This window comes from Epinephelus moara, chromosome 15 (assembly GCF_006386435.1).
Source record: "Epinephelus moara isolate mb chromosome 15, YSFRI_EMoa_1.0, whole genome shotgun sequence".
NCBI lineage: Eukaryota > Metazoa > Chordata > Actinopteri > Perciformes > Serranidae > Epinephelus > Epinephelus moara.
Genome location: NC_065520.1, coordinates 13,087,855 through 13,105,404, shown reverse-complemented (window position 1 = coordinate 13,105,404; position 17,550 = coordinate 13,087,855). Strand labels below are relative to the sequence as shown.

The following is a 17,550-nucleotide window of genomic DNA, read 5'->3' as shown; positions in this document are numbered from 1 at the left end:
TAAATTGCAAAACTTTTTCAAAACTTGATGATTTTACCTTTCTGTACATTTTGTATACAAATTCACTAAATAATTTTGCTTGTAAATGTCTATTTGCATCACGTTTATTACGGACAACACATTATTTGATCAATTTACATTGTGCCCCTAAAGTTCTTTGTGCGCTCCTTACTTTTTCAACTTAGGAGAACACGTGCTCCTTGGGAAAAAAGTTAGCATCAAGCACTGAAGATGCTTAAAGCAATTAAAAACCAGCAGCTTGTTCAGGTGCAACAAGCAGAGCCAAGGCATGAATAGAGTTAAGTCTTCTCCTTGTTCCCTTCCAACACAACTGCAGCGAGACAACACAGGGTACAGTAGATTTACCAAGTGATCAACAGAGCTGCGTGTCTTCTGCAAATGGCTGGTATTGACAGCAGTGTGGACAGTGACTGTACTGAGAGTGGTCTTCGAATTAGTAGGCGCTGTAAATGGAAAAAATCTCCACTATAATGGATTTCCCCCAGTGAGATCGAAGTAACTGCTGCTTGTATCAGAGGCACTGACACCAGAAAGACAAGACACATAACAATAAACAACACAACAGTGCTACTTTACATCAAATACTGTACGACATATTGGGGGCTGACTAATGCCGTTAACTAGAATCTGTTCATATTTTTTTGTCTGCCTGTGTTTTCGCTGGTTCTCCAGCAGAATGATAAAAAGAAAAATACACAACAACCAAATTCACCCTGAATACAAAGCACGTCAGCAGCAGCTGCTGTATTCACAGTGTTTAAGTGATCAAGGCTGTGCTTTTCTTTTAAAGCTAAACTCGGCAGCACTGCCCATCGGAGGCTCCGAAACACAGTGAGAGGGAACTGTTTGAAAAATCTGAACTTCACTACCCAGAAGTCATGCATCGGGATGTCAGGAAACAGCACCCAGCGTGAGCACTTTTTACAAGGCTGCCTTGTGATTAGTTTTTACAAGGATGCAAATGTGACAAGAAAAGGAGCTACATCAAAGACTGGTGAGTCGTTTGCTGCTGTTTGGGAGTCAGTTTACAGAATATTTTGCATAAAATTTTTTTCTTCCACCTTGTTGAGAAGATTCCCTGGAACTGACGACAAAATTTCTGAGTCAGGGAACGATGGGAGGCTCTTTTCTGTGTCATTTAGACTGATAAAACAGGTGCATATTTACATAAAAATAGTGCCACATGCAGCTTTAAGATATGAAAAATAGCCCAGGTGATTTCGGAGTAAAAATAAATATGTGTGCAGAGCAGCGCTGATACTGCTCAGGTTAGGGATTTGATTCCTACTGAGGAAAGAAAGGATGCTTTCACAGCAGAGGAAGGCGCCTTAGAAATCATCCACCAAACAGAAAACACTGTGGTATCACAGGATTATGGAGGATTATTATATAACGCTGTAAAGTAAATTATGTCTTGCACCTTATCTCATCTTACCTCCATCTATATCCTCGCTGCCAAAGTGGTTCCTGTAGAAGAGCATGAGCTCGATCCTGTAGCACTTGTACAGCGTCACCAGACAGATCAGCAGCATCAGGATGGCTCCCAGACCTCCAGCCAGCTCCACCGTGTACATCAGCTCTGCTAAAATATGGCAAACACAGAGAGAGGGAGAGAGGGATTTTAATAACTTGTTTAAAGGTAATGTATGTTACCTTTTACATATATGAATTGTTTTCATTGCCAATTGTTCAACAGGTGAATGACCAGCACCCATCACAACACACATGTTGTGTTTCGTTCGGCAGACATGAACCTTCACTTAGCACCCTGTGGCAACTCGAATTCAGTCAGAGCAAGACCTTGTGACTTAGCAATCCTGTACTACCCTCTCCACTGCCCAGAGTCCCCGCCAGATCCGCAAACTTTCTGTTGCTGCTGTTACAAATGTTAGACCCAGCACTGCTGCTTGCTACCAGCTCACTGCGAAGGGATTTGATTTAAAGAGAGGACCAGGGCTGGGGCTTGTATGAGTCCATGTCAGATGGGCATTTGTGGGCCTTGTTGATTAGGCCCACTGCAGTCAGGACCAAATATTTGTGTTGTCAGATTTTGGTCCTGATGGACCACAGCCTTCTGCCAGAGGGGGGTGCCCTGAACAGTATGTGTCCAAGGTGGGAAGGGTCAACCATGATTTTTCCTGCCTGCCTCAGGGTCCTGGTGTACAGGGTCCAGGTGTACAGGTCCTAGAGTGACAGCGGATCGCAGCAATCACCTTCTCAGCAGAGCGTATGATATCATGCAATTGGCCCTTGTCCTTGGCAGTGGTGTACCAGGTTGTATTTGAGGAGGTGAGGATGGACTCAGAGATTAGCAGGTTTAACTTCTTCAGTTGCTGCAGGAAGTACATCCTCTGCTGAGCCTTTTTGATGAGGGAACTGATGTTCAGCCTCCACTGGAGGTCCTGGATGTAGGAGCCCAGGAAGCAGAGGGACCTCACAGCGCTGACTGGCGTGTCACACAGGGTGATGGGGGTGCGTAGGGCTGCATTCTTCTGAAATTCAGTAGTCATCTCAAGGAGGGTTGAGCTCCAATTTATTGTCACTGCACCAGGTCACCACATGGTCAATCTCACACCCGTACATGGACTCATCGCCGCCAGAGATGAGCCCAGTGAAGGTGGTCTCATCTGTGAACCTAAGGAGCTTGACAGACTGAGGTGTAGCTGTTGGTATACAGGGAACTGGTGCGGATGGTCCAGGAGTCAGAGACGCGTTTACCCAACTTCACATGCTTCTTCCTGTCAGACAGGAAGTCCTGGCACACGCAGGTGGGAGGGCAGCTCCCAGCTTTTTACTCGCCAAGAGCAATGCAGGGGATGCCAAAGAACAAATCGGAATCTGAGCTAAGCCTGCTAGCTGTATCCTAGCTACTCTACATGGATCTGCTGTTGGTTGCTTTGTACTGTCAGCTGATGACATAAATTTCAAATGGTAAGCCAGTTAGTATCATGGATAGTCTAAATGAAATGTGTAAAAGAAAAAAAGATTTAGATTGTCAATTTCTTTGTGATTTCCAACCAATGCAGACAACATGGGTGCTTCTCATTTCCTGTATTTGATGTCTCTCTGCTTGTTGGGTGACCCTGAATTTAAAGGTTTGCAATCAATTTCCTTATTTCTCCGGAAACAGTCTGGTATTACCACAATGCTGGACTTATACACCGACTCTGACAGAGCTGTCTCCAGCTATCGATTATGTGCAGACACTGCAAAATGTCAGATCTGTACTATTTACGATGTATTTCTAGTTTTATATTTTGAAAATATCAGCAGAAGCAAGCATAAAAAATTGTCTTCATAATTATTACATTTATAGACACTTCAGTTTGGTTGAATAGTGTGAAAGATGACCTTTTTTACTGTGACATTTATCATTTTAATGTTTTTTTTTTCCTGATCTTCCTGCAGACATTTCTTGCTGTGAGACTATATTTATTCTCATCTTAGATTAAAAAAGTCAGAAAGTTGCAGTTACACATCACTACCTTGCCCTCCATCTTATTTCCCGGCTCCTCTGCACGTTAACGTCGGGCGTGAACACCAGATTACACTTTGAGCAGAATCCACAGAACATCAATGCATGTGAAATAATGCATGGTGCACTCATGATGGATAACAAAAGTTGCACTTGCTCCTGTTAGACGATTCTATGATGTGAAATGACTTTGCTTTGTTTAAAAAAGCTTCTCTTGTAGCTGTACTCAAGGTTTGAGTCAATGCCTTTCCTCTCCATCTTTCCATGTTGTTATGCTCTCGTTCTGTCTGGATTGTTTCCACATGACATAACTCTAACAACCACTTCTATACCTGTCACTTAAAGCCACCTGGCTCGATTGGATAATAAAAAAATCACGTTGAGGCAACCGGTGCGACGTTAGCATATGACAGATCAGACCGCCACACTTATGAAGATTGGTTACATGTGTGTACGGCTGCAGAGACGTGCAAGGCGAGTAAACGCGCCTGGCTGTTAGCTGAACCGCCTCTTCGTCGACAGATCGAAGCGGTCCGCTCTCCCCACCATCCGTCATTGCTGCAGCCTGACGTGAACTCATGAAAAGCATCAGTGAAAGCTAAATTTAAGGAACTGCAATACTTCAGTGTTGATATTTCACTTTAACACTCACATTATTCTAAATTGTGTTACTTGTAGTTTTTCAAGAAGGACAGGACAAAATATTCAGTAGGAGCAAGACTAGTGGTGTTATTCAGGAGGATGAAAGGTGATATTTTACACTACAGGACAATGGACTCCATTAAGCTTCATGGTTCAGTAACTTGCCTTGAAAACCAAGTCGTTTGCTTTGTCTTTTCATGATCTTGTCTCTTTTTCAAGGCTTTTTTTTTCTCTTTTACAGTGTTCTCTGTCGGATGTCACTCCATCTTTTGCAGTTCAACATTTCCTCTTGGCTACGCCTCACAAAATCTGGGTGGTCAGCCTTCATTGGCTGACTAATGGACAACAGTAAAAAGGCTGGAATCGCCGCAATGCCGCACACACACATAAACATGGACGGAGAGGACCCACGTGCATCGCCATCCATCACCGACGCGCATTTAACCTCGTTGGAGTGCGCGATGCCCATTCCACTGCGGCGGCCATCAGGCTGACAGCTCCCATGATGAAGGATGATGTTCTGGAGAGCTAACGAGCGTGGCCAGCGCCGCTTCATCACGCCTGTCTGGGTGGCGACCTTCAGCCAAACTTACGGACGGACGTATGCAAACAAAAGAGCAAACAAACTCAGGGCAGGATGAGCACAGGTTTCCCCACCGACTTCCGACTCTTTTATCAGTTTCTCTCCCTTCAGCCTGAGAATCATCCTGAACTAGTTTACTTTTCTGAGAGGGCTGTTGCAGCTAACAAGCACTGCGAGATGATGGTTCCAAGCAACTCCACTTCTCCCTCACTGTCCTCTCCACCTCAGCTCTGCCCTCTCGCCTCACTGAACACTGCTTCTCTCCTCACATATCTGGACAGCGTAACGAGCCAGCTGCTCCTCAAGCAACAGAGATTACAGTGGGAGAGGCCAATTCTTCTCTGCCTGGCATCCATATTGTAGCAGCGCTGCAGTGGGACGGATTAAGACAAATTAGCTCCTGACGACTAGAAGGCTGGATTTGATGGTGCCACATGGCATCGGGCAATTCATCAACCCTTTTTCTCCTTCTATTACTGCATCTCTCTCTGTTGTCTAGAGGGAGAGATGAAAAGAGAGACGAGGAAAAGGCAGAGAGGGGGTTGAATGGTAAAATAAAGCAGAGCAGAGCAGCAGTGAGAATGGTGAAAGCTGCTGCTCCTCATGTTCACAAATCAAGAATCTAGATGCTAGTTATCATATACAGTATAGGCAGCTGTCTGCTAGTTGATGTTGCAGCTGCTGCTGTTGTGAGATAAAAAATGTATCTGAGGATTTGGAGCTGCTGAGAAAAAAGTTGGCCAGGAGGACTTCTCAACTTCTTGCCTACAAGAAGTTGTACAAGAAGTGGAAATAAGGACGCGTCTCCGTGCTAACTTTACACACAAGTGAAGACATATTCTGCTTGATGCCGCGCTGAGACGACCAGATTCATTTGGAGTGTCGTGCTTTTTTCACAGCTTCAAGAGACAAGCAAGGAAAACTTTGACGCATTTTGAAAGGCGGCGTAAACACTGACTGGCTGCGCACTGCACCACACCATGGATGCAGCAAATAAAAAACATGGGAACCAGTCGATTTCTGGTAGACCCGCAATCCTGCGAGGACCAGGCTAATCTTCTTCGGTTTATTCTGAGATTTGACTGTGCAGCATAAACCCCTTTAATATAGCAAATGGAGGGGAACTGGGCTGCCATCAAAGCTGGATCCAAAGCTGCGAGCTTAAAAGAGAGGAAAAATATCTTACTATGTAAATGTATTCAACACTGACAACTTTAAGGCTGCAGAGACCCCCCCTCCAAGCCTCGCTAAAAAAAAAAAAAAATCTCACTTATATAACCACAGTGGAAAGTGTGCATCTCTATTTGAAATCATCATGGAATCAACTTTCAAACAGTCATCCTCATCGAGGCCAAATCAGAGGAGAAACTCAAAAATGTTTGCTTGAATAAAAAGACAAGGGGGAGGGGGAAAGGCAACAGTAGCCAGTGATGAAAGATGAGAAAGCATCTGAGTGAGAGTTTGGCGATCAAAGGAGGATTGGTGTTTGTGTATGTGTGTATGATGGGGGAGGTCATTGCCAGAGAGTCAAACAGCTTGTCTGGCATCATAACACTGAAGGCTGCCTCTCTCCAGAAGCGATTTTTCTTTCTCTGCAAACTAATGCTTCCTCCGGCTGAGGTGGATGAATAGGCTTTCTGCACTATCTACAGTACTGTCCCATTTTTTTCCCCCCTCCCCGAGGCGAGAAACAACTGGTCAATTCCCAGAGTCCCGCTAGTTGTTCTTCTTTGTACTCAGTAAATTGCTGCGAGAGATTCTCTCTATCGTCAGAGCGAAGGCCTTTGGTATTAAATGGTGTTTTTCACCTCCAAAGCTGCAACATGCCATTATTAAATCTCAAGGCCTCTATATCGCTCTGCTGCATTCATGGAAAAATGCTTGAAATAGCTAGATTTTTTTCATCTATATGCTTGTTTGTGCGCTCGCTTTACCTTTCTTTGTGAGCTGGATGTTGGCCTGTTGCCGCCCGTTGCCGTTCTCCACGTAGCACGAGTAGTTGCCCAGGTCGCTCTCCTCCAGAGAGTCGATGGTCAGAGAGATGGAGACCTCCTGCTCCCCCAGGTGCTCCCGGATTGTCCTAGAAGGGGGGTGGGGGAGAACACAGAAAAAAAAAAGGATGCGTGGATGCTGGAGGTGTTGATGCATATAAAACTCTAGCATTGGGTTTGCAGGGAGTAAAGGAGAGTGCTGGGGCCTGGCTAAACAAGTGTTTTTGAAAAATCAGCGCTAAAGACCGGACACACCTTTTTATCACCTGAATGTAACTCAATAGCTTTAATGTTTCTGAAATGAATCTCATAAAAAAACAACTAAAATTTCATAGAGTTAAATTTAAAAATGTCCTTAAATGCATGCAGGTAATAAAACCAAAAGGCCCCCTGGCTCTAACCTGCAAAATTTCACTCAAATTAACATGTATGGACCAGAGTTTCAAAATGACCACAGTGATGCAAAGGAACCGCAAAGAGACACAAAATAACTACAACTATGATTACTGCCATGCGGATGTATGCCTCCGCAAACCACTCGAGTTGCACTTACAGTTTACATCCATGACTGTTACAACATGGATGCTTCACACACATCAATTCAGTAACTGACCAAATGTCTCCCCTGCTGTGCCAAACATATGACTTTGAGTGATGGCCAGAAAAGTGTTTTTGCAGAACATCATGATGTCACAGTGAAGTTGACCTTTAGGATATGAACTCTCATCACTTCATCATTCTATTCTGTTAGACATCTGTGTGAAATTTTGTCATAATTGGCTTATGAATGCTTGAGTCATGGCCAAAACGTGTTTTGTGAGGTCACAGTAACCTTGACCTTCGACCACCAAATTCTAATCAGTTCATTCTTGAGTCCAAGTGGACGTCTGTTCCAAATTTGAGTAAATTCCCTGAAGGCCTACTTGAGTTATCATGTTCAGAAAGTAAGACGGATGCAAGGTCACAGTGATCTTGACCTTTGACCACCTAATTCTGATCATTACTGAGTCCAATTGAACATTTGTGCCAACTTTGGAAAAAAAATAAAAAATAAAAAAATCCCTCAAGGCAATGGTGCGATATGGCATTCACAAGAATGAGACAAACAAGGTTACAGTGACCTTGACCTTTGATCGATGACCACCAAAATCTAATCAGTTGATTTTTGAGTCCAAGTGAATGTTTGTGTCAAATTTGAAAAAAAAAAAAAAAAAAATCCCTCAAAGCAATCTTGAGATATGGCACTCACAAGAATGAGACAAAGAAGGTTACAGTGACCTTGACCTTTGATCCATGACCACCAAAATCTAAGCAGTTCATCGTTGAGTCCAAGTGGAAGTTTGTGCCAAATTCCCTCAAGGCCATCTTGAGATATCACATTCATGAGACCGGAATGGGCGGATGGACAACCCGAAAACATAATGCCCATGGCCACAGCTATTGCTAGCAGTGACTTTGATTCCATACAGTTAAATGTTGAGTTTGTTGATGGTGCATGCAGGTTGTCAAACCAAAACAATGTGTTAAAAGAGACAAAAAGGCTCTGAGGATTACATGGTAGGACTACCAGGCACAGGCCTAGGGGCCCAAAGTGTAATGGGGGTTTCCTTGCCCTAATATTCACTCAAATTAACGCGATTGAAAATGACCACAAAAAAATGCAAAGGCACTGCAAAAAGACGGATCACTACAAAAGAGGGCAAAACTTTTGCATATCTGTGCCCAGGGACCCACTATCTGATATTCCACCCCTGAAAGGATATAAAGCAGAGCAGCTCTTAGAGACGTGTGCAAACCGCATCAAATCTAAGGCGGAAATTGTCAGATTGTTAATGTTTGTTCTAGCTTTTGTGATTTTACCTGAGAGAGTGAAAACTCTCTTTTCAAGCCAAAAAGAACCAACCTTCATTTCCCCTTCATTCGTTTTAAGAAATACACGCAGGAAGTGTTTGCCTGGTGAGACAAAGTAGATACTGTAGACTTTCTGAGCAAACTCACATAATCAGTTTTTCCCTGTTTGACGTGGACTCAGACAAATCAGATGACACTGGATTTTAGTGGTGTTAACAACAGGAGGACTCAGCGTCTGAGCCAAAGAAAAGTGTTGAACATGAAGTTTCCGACGGTGGACAGCGACCATCATTTAATCAGGAAGGGCCGACTCATGTATCGCCGTCTGCTCAAAGCTTTTACAAGTCTGACTCGCGGCTGGGAAAATGGAACCAACATACAAGCAGTTTTTACAAGCGGAATTTGAACATCAACATGACTTCAAACATTTGCCCAAACGGAGTCTCATTACTGTGAGGTGAACATCAAAGTAGCCTCTGTAGCAGTAGCCTTCGTTTAAGAAGTCGGATCGGGATGAGAAAATACACGGAGAGAAAAATCAGACTCAAAACATCAGAGGACATGCAGAGCTGAAGTTATATTTTTAATTTTGTGGTCCGGATGTTTGTAGGTATGCTCTGTGACTACGGATTCCAAAAACACAATGTCAGAATATGTCCCAAAAAATAGAAATGCTAAAAAAACTATGGAAAACAATAACTCTAGACTGCAGGCAGTCAAAAAGTCATAAGTACAGAGTATTGACTCTTTAATAAAATATGGATTTTTCTGACAAAAAAAGTTTGCCCCAAGGAAATTTGAGTTGTGTCTACACTATGCATCCTAAAATCCATAAATCATGACCTTGGAATTATAAGCTTCCATCTGGGTGGAGTGCAATTTTGAGACATTGTCACAGAGGTGACATTTTCTTGGTAAAACTACTCTGCACTTTATACTTTTACACCCATCTCACCCATAAATATGCAGATACAGAGCTTTATTTTAATAGCCAGCTCTATAATCTGCTGACATTCGTGGCAGCTTTTATTTTCAGGGGTAACTTTTTAGTTCATCAATAAAACAGAAGTACATAACAAAGGTAGGAGGTGACAGTCCGTGCCTGACAAGAAGCCAGCATCACTTGAGTCACGACAGATTTCCACCATGAAAAATACCCCTTTGTTGACTGGCTGAGGCTCTTGATGTCTACTGGTTGTGACATGTTGGTGCGGGGACAATAGTGTGACTGTCATGATGCACTACAGCGCCGACCTATCACAAAACATTTCGCCACGAGGGTTAGTGCGAGGGGAAAAAAAGCTCTTTTGATGTTTTTGTTGCGTAGAATTCAGCCAACAACAGCACATACAAAAGACTAGAAGCCACTGCTTTGACTGTTTGATCACAGAGAGTGTGCTTGAAGGACGCTATGACACTTAGATGCCTATTTTCTTCACTGGACACTTGGCAGGGTGTTGGGTTCATTAGTAAAATATGGATTTTAGCAGCCTCGTCTTCATTATCAGTGTCTCTCAATTTAAATAAGCAGGAGGATCAGCATCAAGCTGTATAACTGGCCTTCAAGAAAAAATGCTGACAATGTTAACAAGCCATCAGGAGGAGATAGCTACTCAAAATGTCAACACTTTTATACAAACTAAGCACTTTTTCCATGAAACTCTTCTTTGCAAGAACCTTGCTGCTATTGAATAACCTGTGGTCAAAGCTAAGGCCCTTTCCATCTTACATCTGGATGCCGCAATGCTCACTATGATAACACTAACACGCTGACGTTTAGCAGCTATAATGTTCACCATCTTACAATGTTAGCATGCTAACGTTAGCTAATTAGCACTGAACAAAGAGCCGTGTTGGCTTTAGTTACTTGAATAATCGAATGTAATCTATCACTAATTACACTTACACACTGAAAAAATAATTACATCTCTTTAATAATCATCAGGAAACATTGATTCATTAAAATATTACATATTACATTTATCCCTGTCTAAATCGCAAACAGTGGACAGTTATACTGTACTCGAAACATATGCTACTTTATAGGCTAGTCCAACTCCACTACATCTTGGAGGCAAATATTGTACTTTCTGCTCCACTACCTTCATCTGATAACTTTGGTTATTTTTAAGATTTCAAAGGGTACAGATGAGCCCAGCCAAAGGTCAAGGGAGGGCCAATGGAAAGGTCTATAAGTGACCCTTAAATGTGATCAAGTATAATTTACTTACTTACAAATTATATATATTTCGTATATATATTTTCTTGACAAGTCAGAATGCCTCACCAAAACTCAGGAGTTACTGGAGAAGATTCAGGGTAATGGCCAAATATTTTGCAAAAAAAATATGTAAAGAAGCAGCAGGTATGACAGGCAGAGCTGAAGGTTTTAGTAAATAAAAGGTTCTGTATCGGGCTCAGTTTTAACGATACAGTGAAGACACAGGTATCATACTGAACTTAAGGACATAAGGCATCCATTGCTACCAAGCACGTTGCGCTATGCTGTCGGAAAGGGGGACAAATATCGCTCCACAGTTATGCTAAATTTTGGCACAGGAAAAAGGAACTTTGCGACTTTTTCAGAGGGTGTATTTAAATATTGCGGCATACTGGGGTCCCTAAACAGTCTTTACATTTCATAAATTGAGTATGAATGGCAAACTGAGAGTTGACAGCCATATACTCGTCACACTATTTCAGTTCTGCAAACCATTTGACCAAAATTTGATAAGAGTAGCCTCAAAATTGAACGAACAAGTGAAGAAAAAAACAAATCTGTTCACTCATGATTTAATTAATACCTTGCAGTAATTACTTCAATCAGTATTTGATTTTACTTTTCCCTTTTCATTCACTGGAGGGCATATATTCAGCTCAGGACACACATGTGACTACCTTTGCTTTTCAGAATAAGGAAGTAGATACAAAATACATGTGGAAGTATAAGTAATTGGATTACACTAGCAGGAAGTACAAAAATGTATAGAAACCCCATTTTTACAAAGGGGTTTGTTCATGTATCTTTCATAGCCTGATTTATACAGTATTTTATTCCCAAAAAACATGGCAGAGATTTTTCTTTTTGAGGCAGTTGACAGTATTTTTTGATTTGTGGAGTGATAAAAAGCTACATCCAACATTCTCTCTGTAAAACATCTGCCTCTTAATATGTCAGCAAAATAAAACAAGGATTTTGAACTCAGTATTGTCCGATGGTCAGATTTCTGTTCTGGAACTGTATGCAAAATAGCACATATTTAATTTGATAATGCCTTGTTTTATATTTCCACATGAAATGTCAGAAAACATAAAATACAAAAAATAATTGTCTTAACATAAGTAATCATCTGGGGAAGTTTCACGGTAATAATATCTACTAGTAAAAAGTTTTTCCCCTATTCACCTGAAGTATCTTCCCTCAGAGCATTTGTAACAAACCCCAATGGCAGGAGGAGAACAAGAGGAGCACAGTGCTGGATAAAAGAGCCGAATCTCTCCTGCTGTGCGGAAGTAGGAATGATATATGAGCAGATAATCTTTCTAAGGTTACAAAAATTGCAGCTGTTTCAAAGCCCTGTTTAATGATGCATGGGGCTAATAGCGCGAAAAGGTACGAGCGCCACTTGGGCATTTGTCTGCCGCCTGCCGCGGGGCATCTGAATATGAAAACTCATCTAATTCTTGCTGATCAATGAAAGGACTAAACAAAGCAGATTGTCAAGTGCGGGGGAGATAAAGACAAACTACAATGCAACCACTGCTGCCATGGCAATATCTCACATTGGTATCCCACATAGAAAATATCACACTCACAGTTAAATTTCTTTATTGACCAGGCACAATGAAGAACCATTCGAGGTAATTATTTTGTACCTGCATGGACTAGCTGCTTCATAAAAACTAATTATGAAGTAGTACTTTTTAAGCTTCTGCAGGAAAGCACTTCCAGGTTTTAAGGCTTGTGTGAGTATTTATGTGAGAGGGAAATTAATTTAGCCTTTTCGGTTAATTCCTGTGAGCTTTTCTAACTCTCATCCTTCTCCATTGTGCAGCCAGTCAGGCAGAGACAAGGGGCTCCACAAGGTTGGGATATAGATCCATGCTGATGGCTTTTTAAAGAGGTGGCACCCAAGTGTGACTCAACATAGACTGAGCTAAAACACTGTAGGCGTTGAAAGAGAAGAAAAAATCAATCTTTGTTTACAAAGAGACTCCATCATACTTGTTAGTAAAGTTTTGAGTGGAAGAATATCTGTGTTTGTGCGTACAAGTGAGGATTCACGAGTGTGTGAGAGAGATAAGAAGCTGGAGAAAGTGTGTGTTCCTGGAAAAGAGGAACGACAAAGCATGAACACACAAACATCTGGGAGGTGGTGTGTGTAAAAGTCAAAGAGAGAGTGGTAAACTGGTGCCATGTAGCTAGAGCTGGAGATGAAAGTGCACCAGGATCCTTGATGCTGCACACAACGAGGAGGCAACACAATGACTCACTGAGATGCTCAAAGAAACACACCTCAGGGTCATCTTGAAAAACATCTTGGAATTTGCTTTTGTGATGTTTCATATGGTATAACCACCATAAGATCAATTTCTCTGTAAATACTCTGGTGTACATGCTGTTTTCTAATTTGGGTACAGTCCAGAAAATCCAACCCAGTTGCGAGGAAAAATGTTCGCATTGTAAATTTCTGCAAACCATGGACCTGTTACATTTGTACATTATTTTTTTTAGCAGATATGTTAAAAGTTTATGTTTCTCAACAACGCTGGTGAAGCTGTGGTTAGGTTCAGATGTAAAAACCACTTGGTTATGGTTTGGAAAAGAGCCAAAAGCTGCTGGAAAAGCAGGGACAGGTTGGTGAAAAATACCCAGGTTCAAGGCTCAAACATGGCAAGGAAACGCTATGCTATGTCTGTGAAAAATAACAAGGTTTGGTTGCTTTGACACTGCTGAGAAAGCAGGGACTGGTTGGTGAAAAACACCCAGGTTTGGTGGCTCAAGAGCTGCTGAAAAGCAGTGATGTGTCTGTGAATAACACCAAAGTTCAGTGGCACAAAACCCGCTGGAAAAGCAGGGATGTATCGGTGAAAAACATCCAGGTTCAGTGGCTCAAACGCCACTGGGAAATGCCAAAGTATGTCAGTAAAAAAACAAAGTTAAGTGAAAAACACCTGGTTCATTGCCACAAGTGCCACTGGGAAAAGCTACAATGTGTTGCTAAAAATGCCAAGGTTCAGTAGTATAAACAAAGCTAGGAAACACCACAGTGTATCTGTAAAGATATCCAGGTTTGGTAGCTTTAATGCCTCTGGGAAACACAGCGATATGTCGATGACTTAAATGCTTAAACGCTGCTAGAAAAGCAGGGACGAGTCAGTGAAAAACACCCAGGTTTGGCAGCTCAAACCCTGCTGGGGAACACTGAGATATGTTGGTGAAAAACACCCAGTTTCAGTGGCACAAAAGCCACTCGAAAAGCAGGGATGATTTGGTGAAAAACACCCAGGTCTGGTGGCTCAAACAACGCTGGAAAGTGTTGCAATGTTTCTGGGAAAAATAACAAGGTTCAGTTGCATTAATGCTGCTGAGAAATCAGGGATATGTTGACACCAAGGTTCAGTGGCTCAATTACCACTGGGAAACGCCACAATGTGTCAGTGAGAAACACCCAAGCTGGTTCATTGCCACAAGTGCCACTCGGAAAAGCTGCGATGGGATGCTAAAAACACCAAAGTTCAGTGACACAAACACAGCTGGGAAACATCACAATGTGTCTCTAAAAAATAACCAGGATTTGTTGCTTTAACGTATCAGGGAAACACTGTAATATGTCAATGAAAAACACCCAGATCCGGTGGCTTAAATACTGCCAGACAAGCAGGGACGAGTTGGTGAAAAACACCCAGGTTCAGAGGCTCAAACGTTGCTGGGAAATGCTGCAATGTGTTTGTAAAAAAACACCCAGGTTTGTTAAAAAAACAGGTTTGCCACAAGCACTGATGGAAATGCTGCAAAGGGTCGCCAGAAGACAACCTTGCACAGTCGTCTGCAACTTGGCAGGAGTCTTGCATAGATGACCCAACTTCTGTAACTTCTATAACTAATACATCACTCTAAAAACGTTGATTTGAAACCTATGAAATGTGCAAATGCGACATATTTGTGATTTTAAGAAATGTACCTTGCCAACATTTTCTTCTGGTGGAAAATCTGACCAGGGTTCACATAAAAACTGTGCACACTACAGCGCCATTGTTCATTTGAAACATCAACAGACATCTCACATTACCCTGAAACCTTTTATTCTTCTTTGAACTTGCTACAGCAGCATATAGGATCCTACCATCATATTACCCAGTACAAAATCTCCACGCACCTCCAATGTGACACCTGAACTTTTGAACTGTATCATGTTGTCATGCTTTGCTTTATTTACAAATGCCTTGCTGGTTGTTGCTTCATGAAATGTTTTTCCCACTTTCTGCACCTCTCCTGACGACCCCCCAAAGGCAGATCTGAATTAGATCAGAGCAGATAGTCTTAGAAAAAGAGACTTAATATTGTATACAATGACAGATCACCCAATGGGCATCAGCTTGTGCCATGCTGTTGCATTAATGATTGGTACAAGTGTTCAAATTTTCAAACTGTCTGGCTAAATCTGATATAATACATAGTAAACTACTTTTATTGCTAAAGACTAAGGCAATGTATCACACATAAAAAAGAATCTCCAAAATTTTGAGTGTCGTATTCTTATCCTATGACCTTCGCTTAAGGTTTTTGATGGCAAAATAACTGGTGGAAATGATCCAAGGGAAGCTACTTTTTGTGCCCTATGGGGACTTATTGGGTATGGTGAGAAGAACACAGGAAAGACTGAAGGGAATAAATCTGTACATCAGCCTGGTAATGCACGAACAAGCCCTCGAGGAGACAAAGTTGGCTGAGAAGAGAATGTGTGGATGGCTGTGCTGCTTACCCTGTTGCACTGTGACCCTGACTCGCAAGAAAGTGGATAAATGGAAAATGGGCGTGCTGAGACTCAAGGTAAAGGTTAGCTGGTATGTGGGGATACTGTGTAAACACAATATAGTGGAGTATGAAACTTTACTTTCAACAAATGAGAGTGTTAATGGTGTCTTTTAACATCTCGTGAGGGGGATGGGGCCATTTAACAGTCTTTGTCAGACACGTTACCTTTGGACAGAACTCCTGCTGCTGTTTACTCCTGTTTCCAGACTTTATGCCACACACTAACCAGCTCCTGGCTCCACCTTCATGTTTACTGTGGGGACCTGAGAGTGGCATTTACAGCTAGGCCCAGAAATTTTTGGACAGTGACACAATGTTCATGATTTGGGCTCTGCATGCCACCACATTAGATTTGGAATGAAACAACTGAGATGAGTTTCAGGTTTAATTCAAGGGGTTGAACAAAAATATCCGTTTAGGAACTGGGACCATTTTTCTACAAAGTTTCCTCATTTCAGGGGCTCAAAGTAATTGGACAAATCAACATTACCATAAATTAAATGTTCAAGTTTAATACGTTGTTGAGAATCCTTTGCAGGCAATGACTGCCTGAAGTCTGGAACCCACGGACGTCACCAAACGCTAGGTTTCCTCCTTTGTGATGCTTTGCCAGGCCTTTACTGCAGCTGTCTTCAGGGTCTCTCTGCTTTAAGTTTTGTCTTAAGCTGGTGAAATGCATGCTCGATCGGGTTGAGATCTGGTGACTGACTCGGCCATTGCCGAATATTCCACTTCTTTGCCTTAAAAACTTCTGGGTTGCTTTCGCAGTATGTTTTGGGTCATTGTCCATCTGTGCTGTGAAGAGCCATCCAATCAACGTTGCTGCATTTGGCTGAGTCTGAGCAGAAAGTATATCCCTACACACTTCAGAATTCATCCGTCTACTTCTGTCTTCTGTCACATCATCAATAAACACTAGTGTGGTGTGCTTTGGATCATGAGCCGTTCCAAGCCTTCTACATACTTTCTTCTTCCAATCATTCTGGTACAGGTTGATCTTAGTTTCATCTGTCCAAAGAATGCTGTTCCAGAACTGGGCTGGCTTCTTTAGATGTTTTTGGCAAAGTCTAATCTGGCCTTTCTATTTTTGAGACTGATAATGGTTTGCACCTTGTGCTGAGCCCTCTGTATTTGCTCTCATGAAGTCTTCTCTTTATGGTAGACTTAGACACTGATACACCTACTTCCTGGAGAGTGTTCTTCACTTGGGTGGATGTTGTGAAGGTGTTTTTCTTCACCACTGAAAGGACATCCAGGCCTTTCTGAGTTCCTGAGGTCACCAGTGTGCTCTTTTTTTCTCAGAATGTACCAAACTGTTGATTTGGCCACTCCTAACATTTCCGCTATCTCTGATGGATTTCTTCTTTGGTCTGTTTCACTTCCATTGAGAGCCCCCTTGACCGCATGTTATGGGTTCACAGCAACAGCTTCCAAATGCAAATGCCACACCTGGAATCAACTCCAGACCTTTTACCTGCTTAATTGATGATGGGTTAACGAGGGAATAGCCCATTCAGCCCATGGAAGAGCTTTTGAGTTAATTGTCCAATTACCTTTGGTCTCTTGAAAAACAGGCGGCTACGTATTAAAGAGCTGTAAATCCTTCCTCCAATTTGGATGTGTTATACCCTCAAATTAAAGCTGAGAGTCTGCACTTTAAGCCCATATTGATTATATAACTGTTTCTTGAATGTGTTTTGGTAAACAGCTAAAATAACAAAACTTGTGTCAGTGTCCAAATACATATGGACCTGACTGTATCCTCTCATTTAATTCTCTGAGAGAAGGCAAGAAGCATATTTTACAAAATATTGCTGATAATTGGGCACTGTGCTTTTAAAGTTACAATGTGTAATTTATGTGGTTGTTTATTAGCAAATATCAACTATTGCTTTCATAAATATATATTTACTAAAGTGTAATGCAATTCACATACAAATGGAAGCTT

The 17,550-nt window shown here is 42.0% G+C and overlaps 1 protein-coding gene across 3 annotated transcripts in view; it reads right to left on the bottom strand.

The window, feature by feature from the left end:
- LOC126402013 (interleukin-1 receptor accessory protein-like 1) overlaps positions 1–17,550 on the bottom strand; it is a 387,060-nt gene that overhangs the window by 21,614 nt on the left and 347,896 nt on the right. For all 3 annotated transcript variants that reach the window (XM_050063650.1, XM_050063648.1, XM_050063651.1), the window contains 2 exons: positions 6,656–6,801; positions 1,457–1,603 (listed from right to left, as the gene is read on the bottom strand). In XM_050063650.1, the coding sequence (XP_049919607.1) occupies positions 1,457–1,603; positions 6,656–6,801 (293 nt within the window). The remainder of the gene's footprint in view (positions 1–1,456; positions 1,604–6,655; positions 6,802–17,550) is intronic.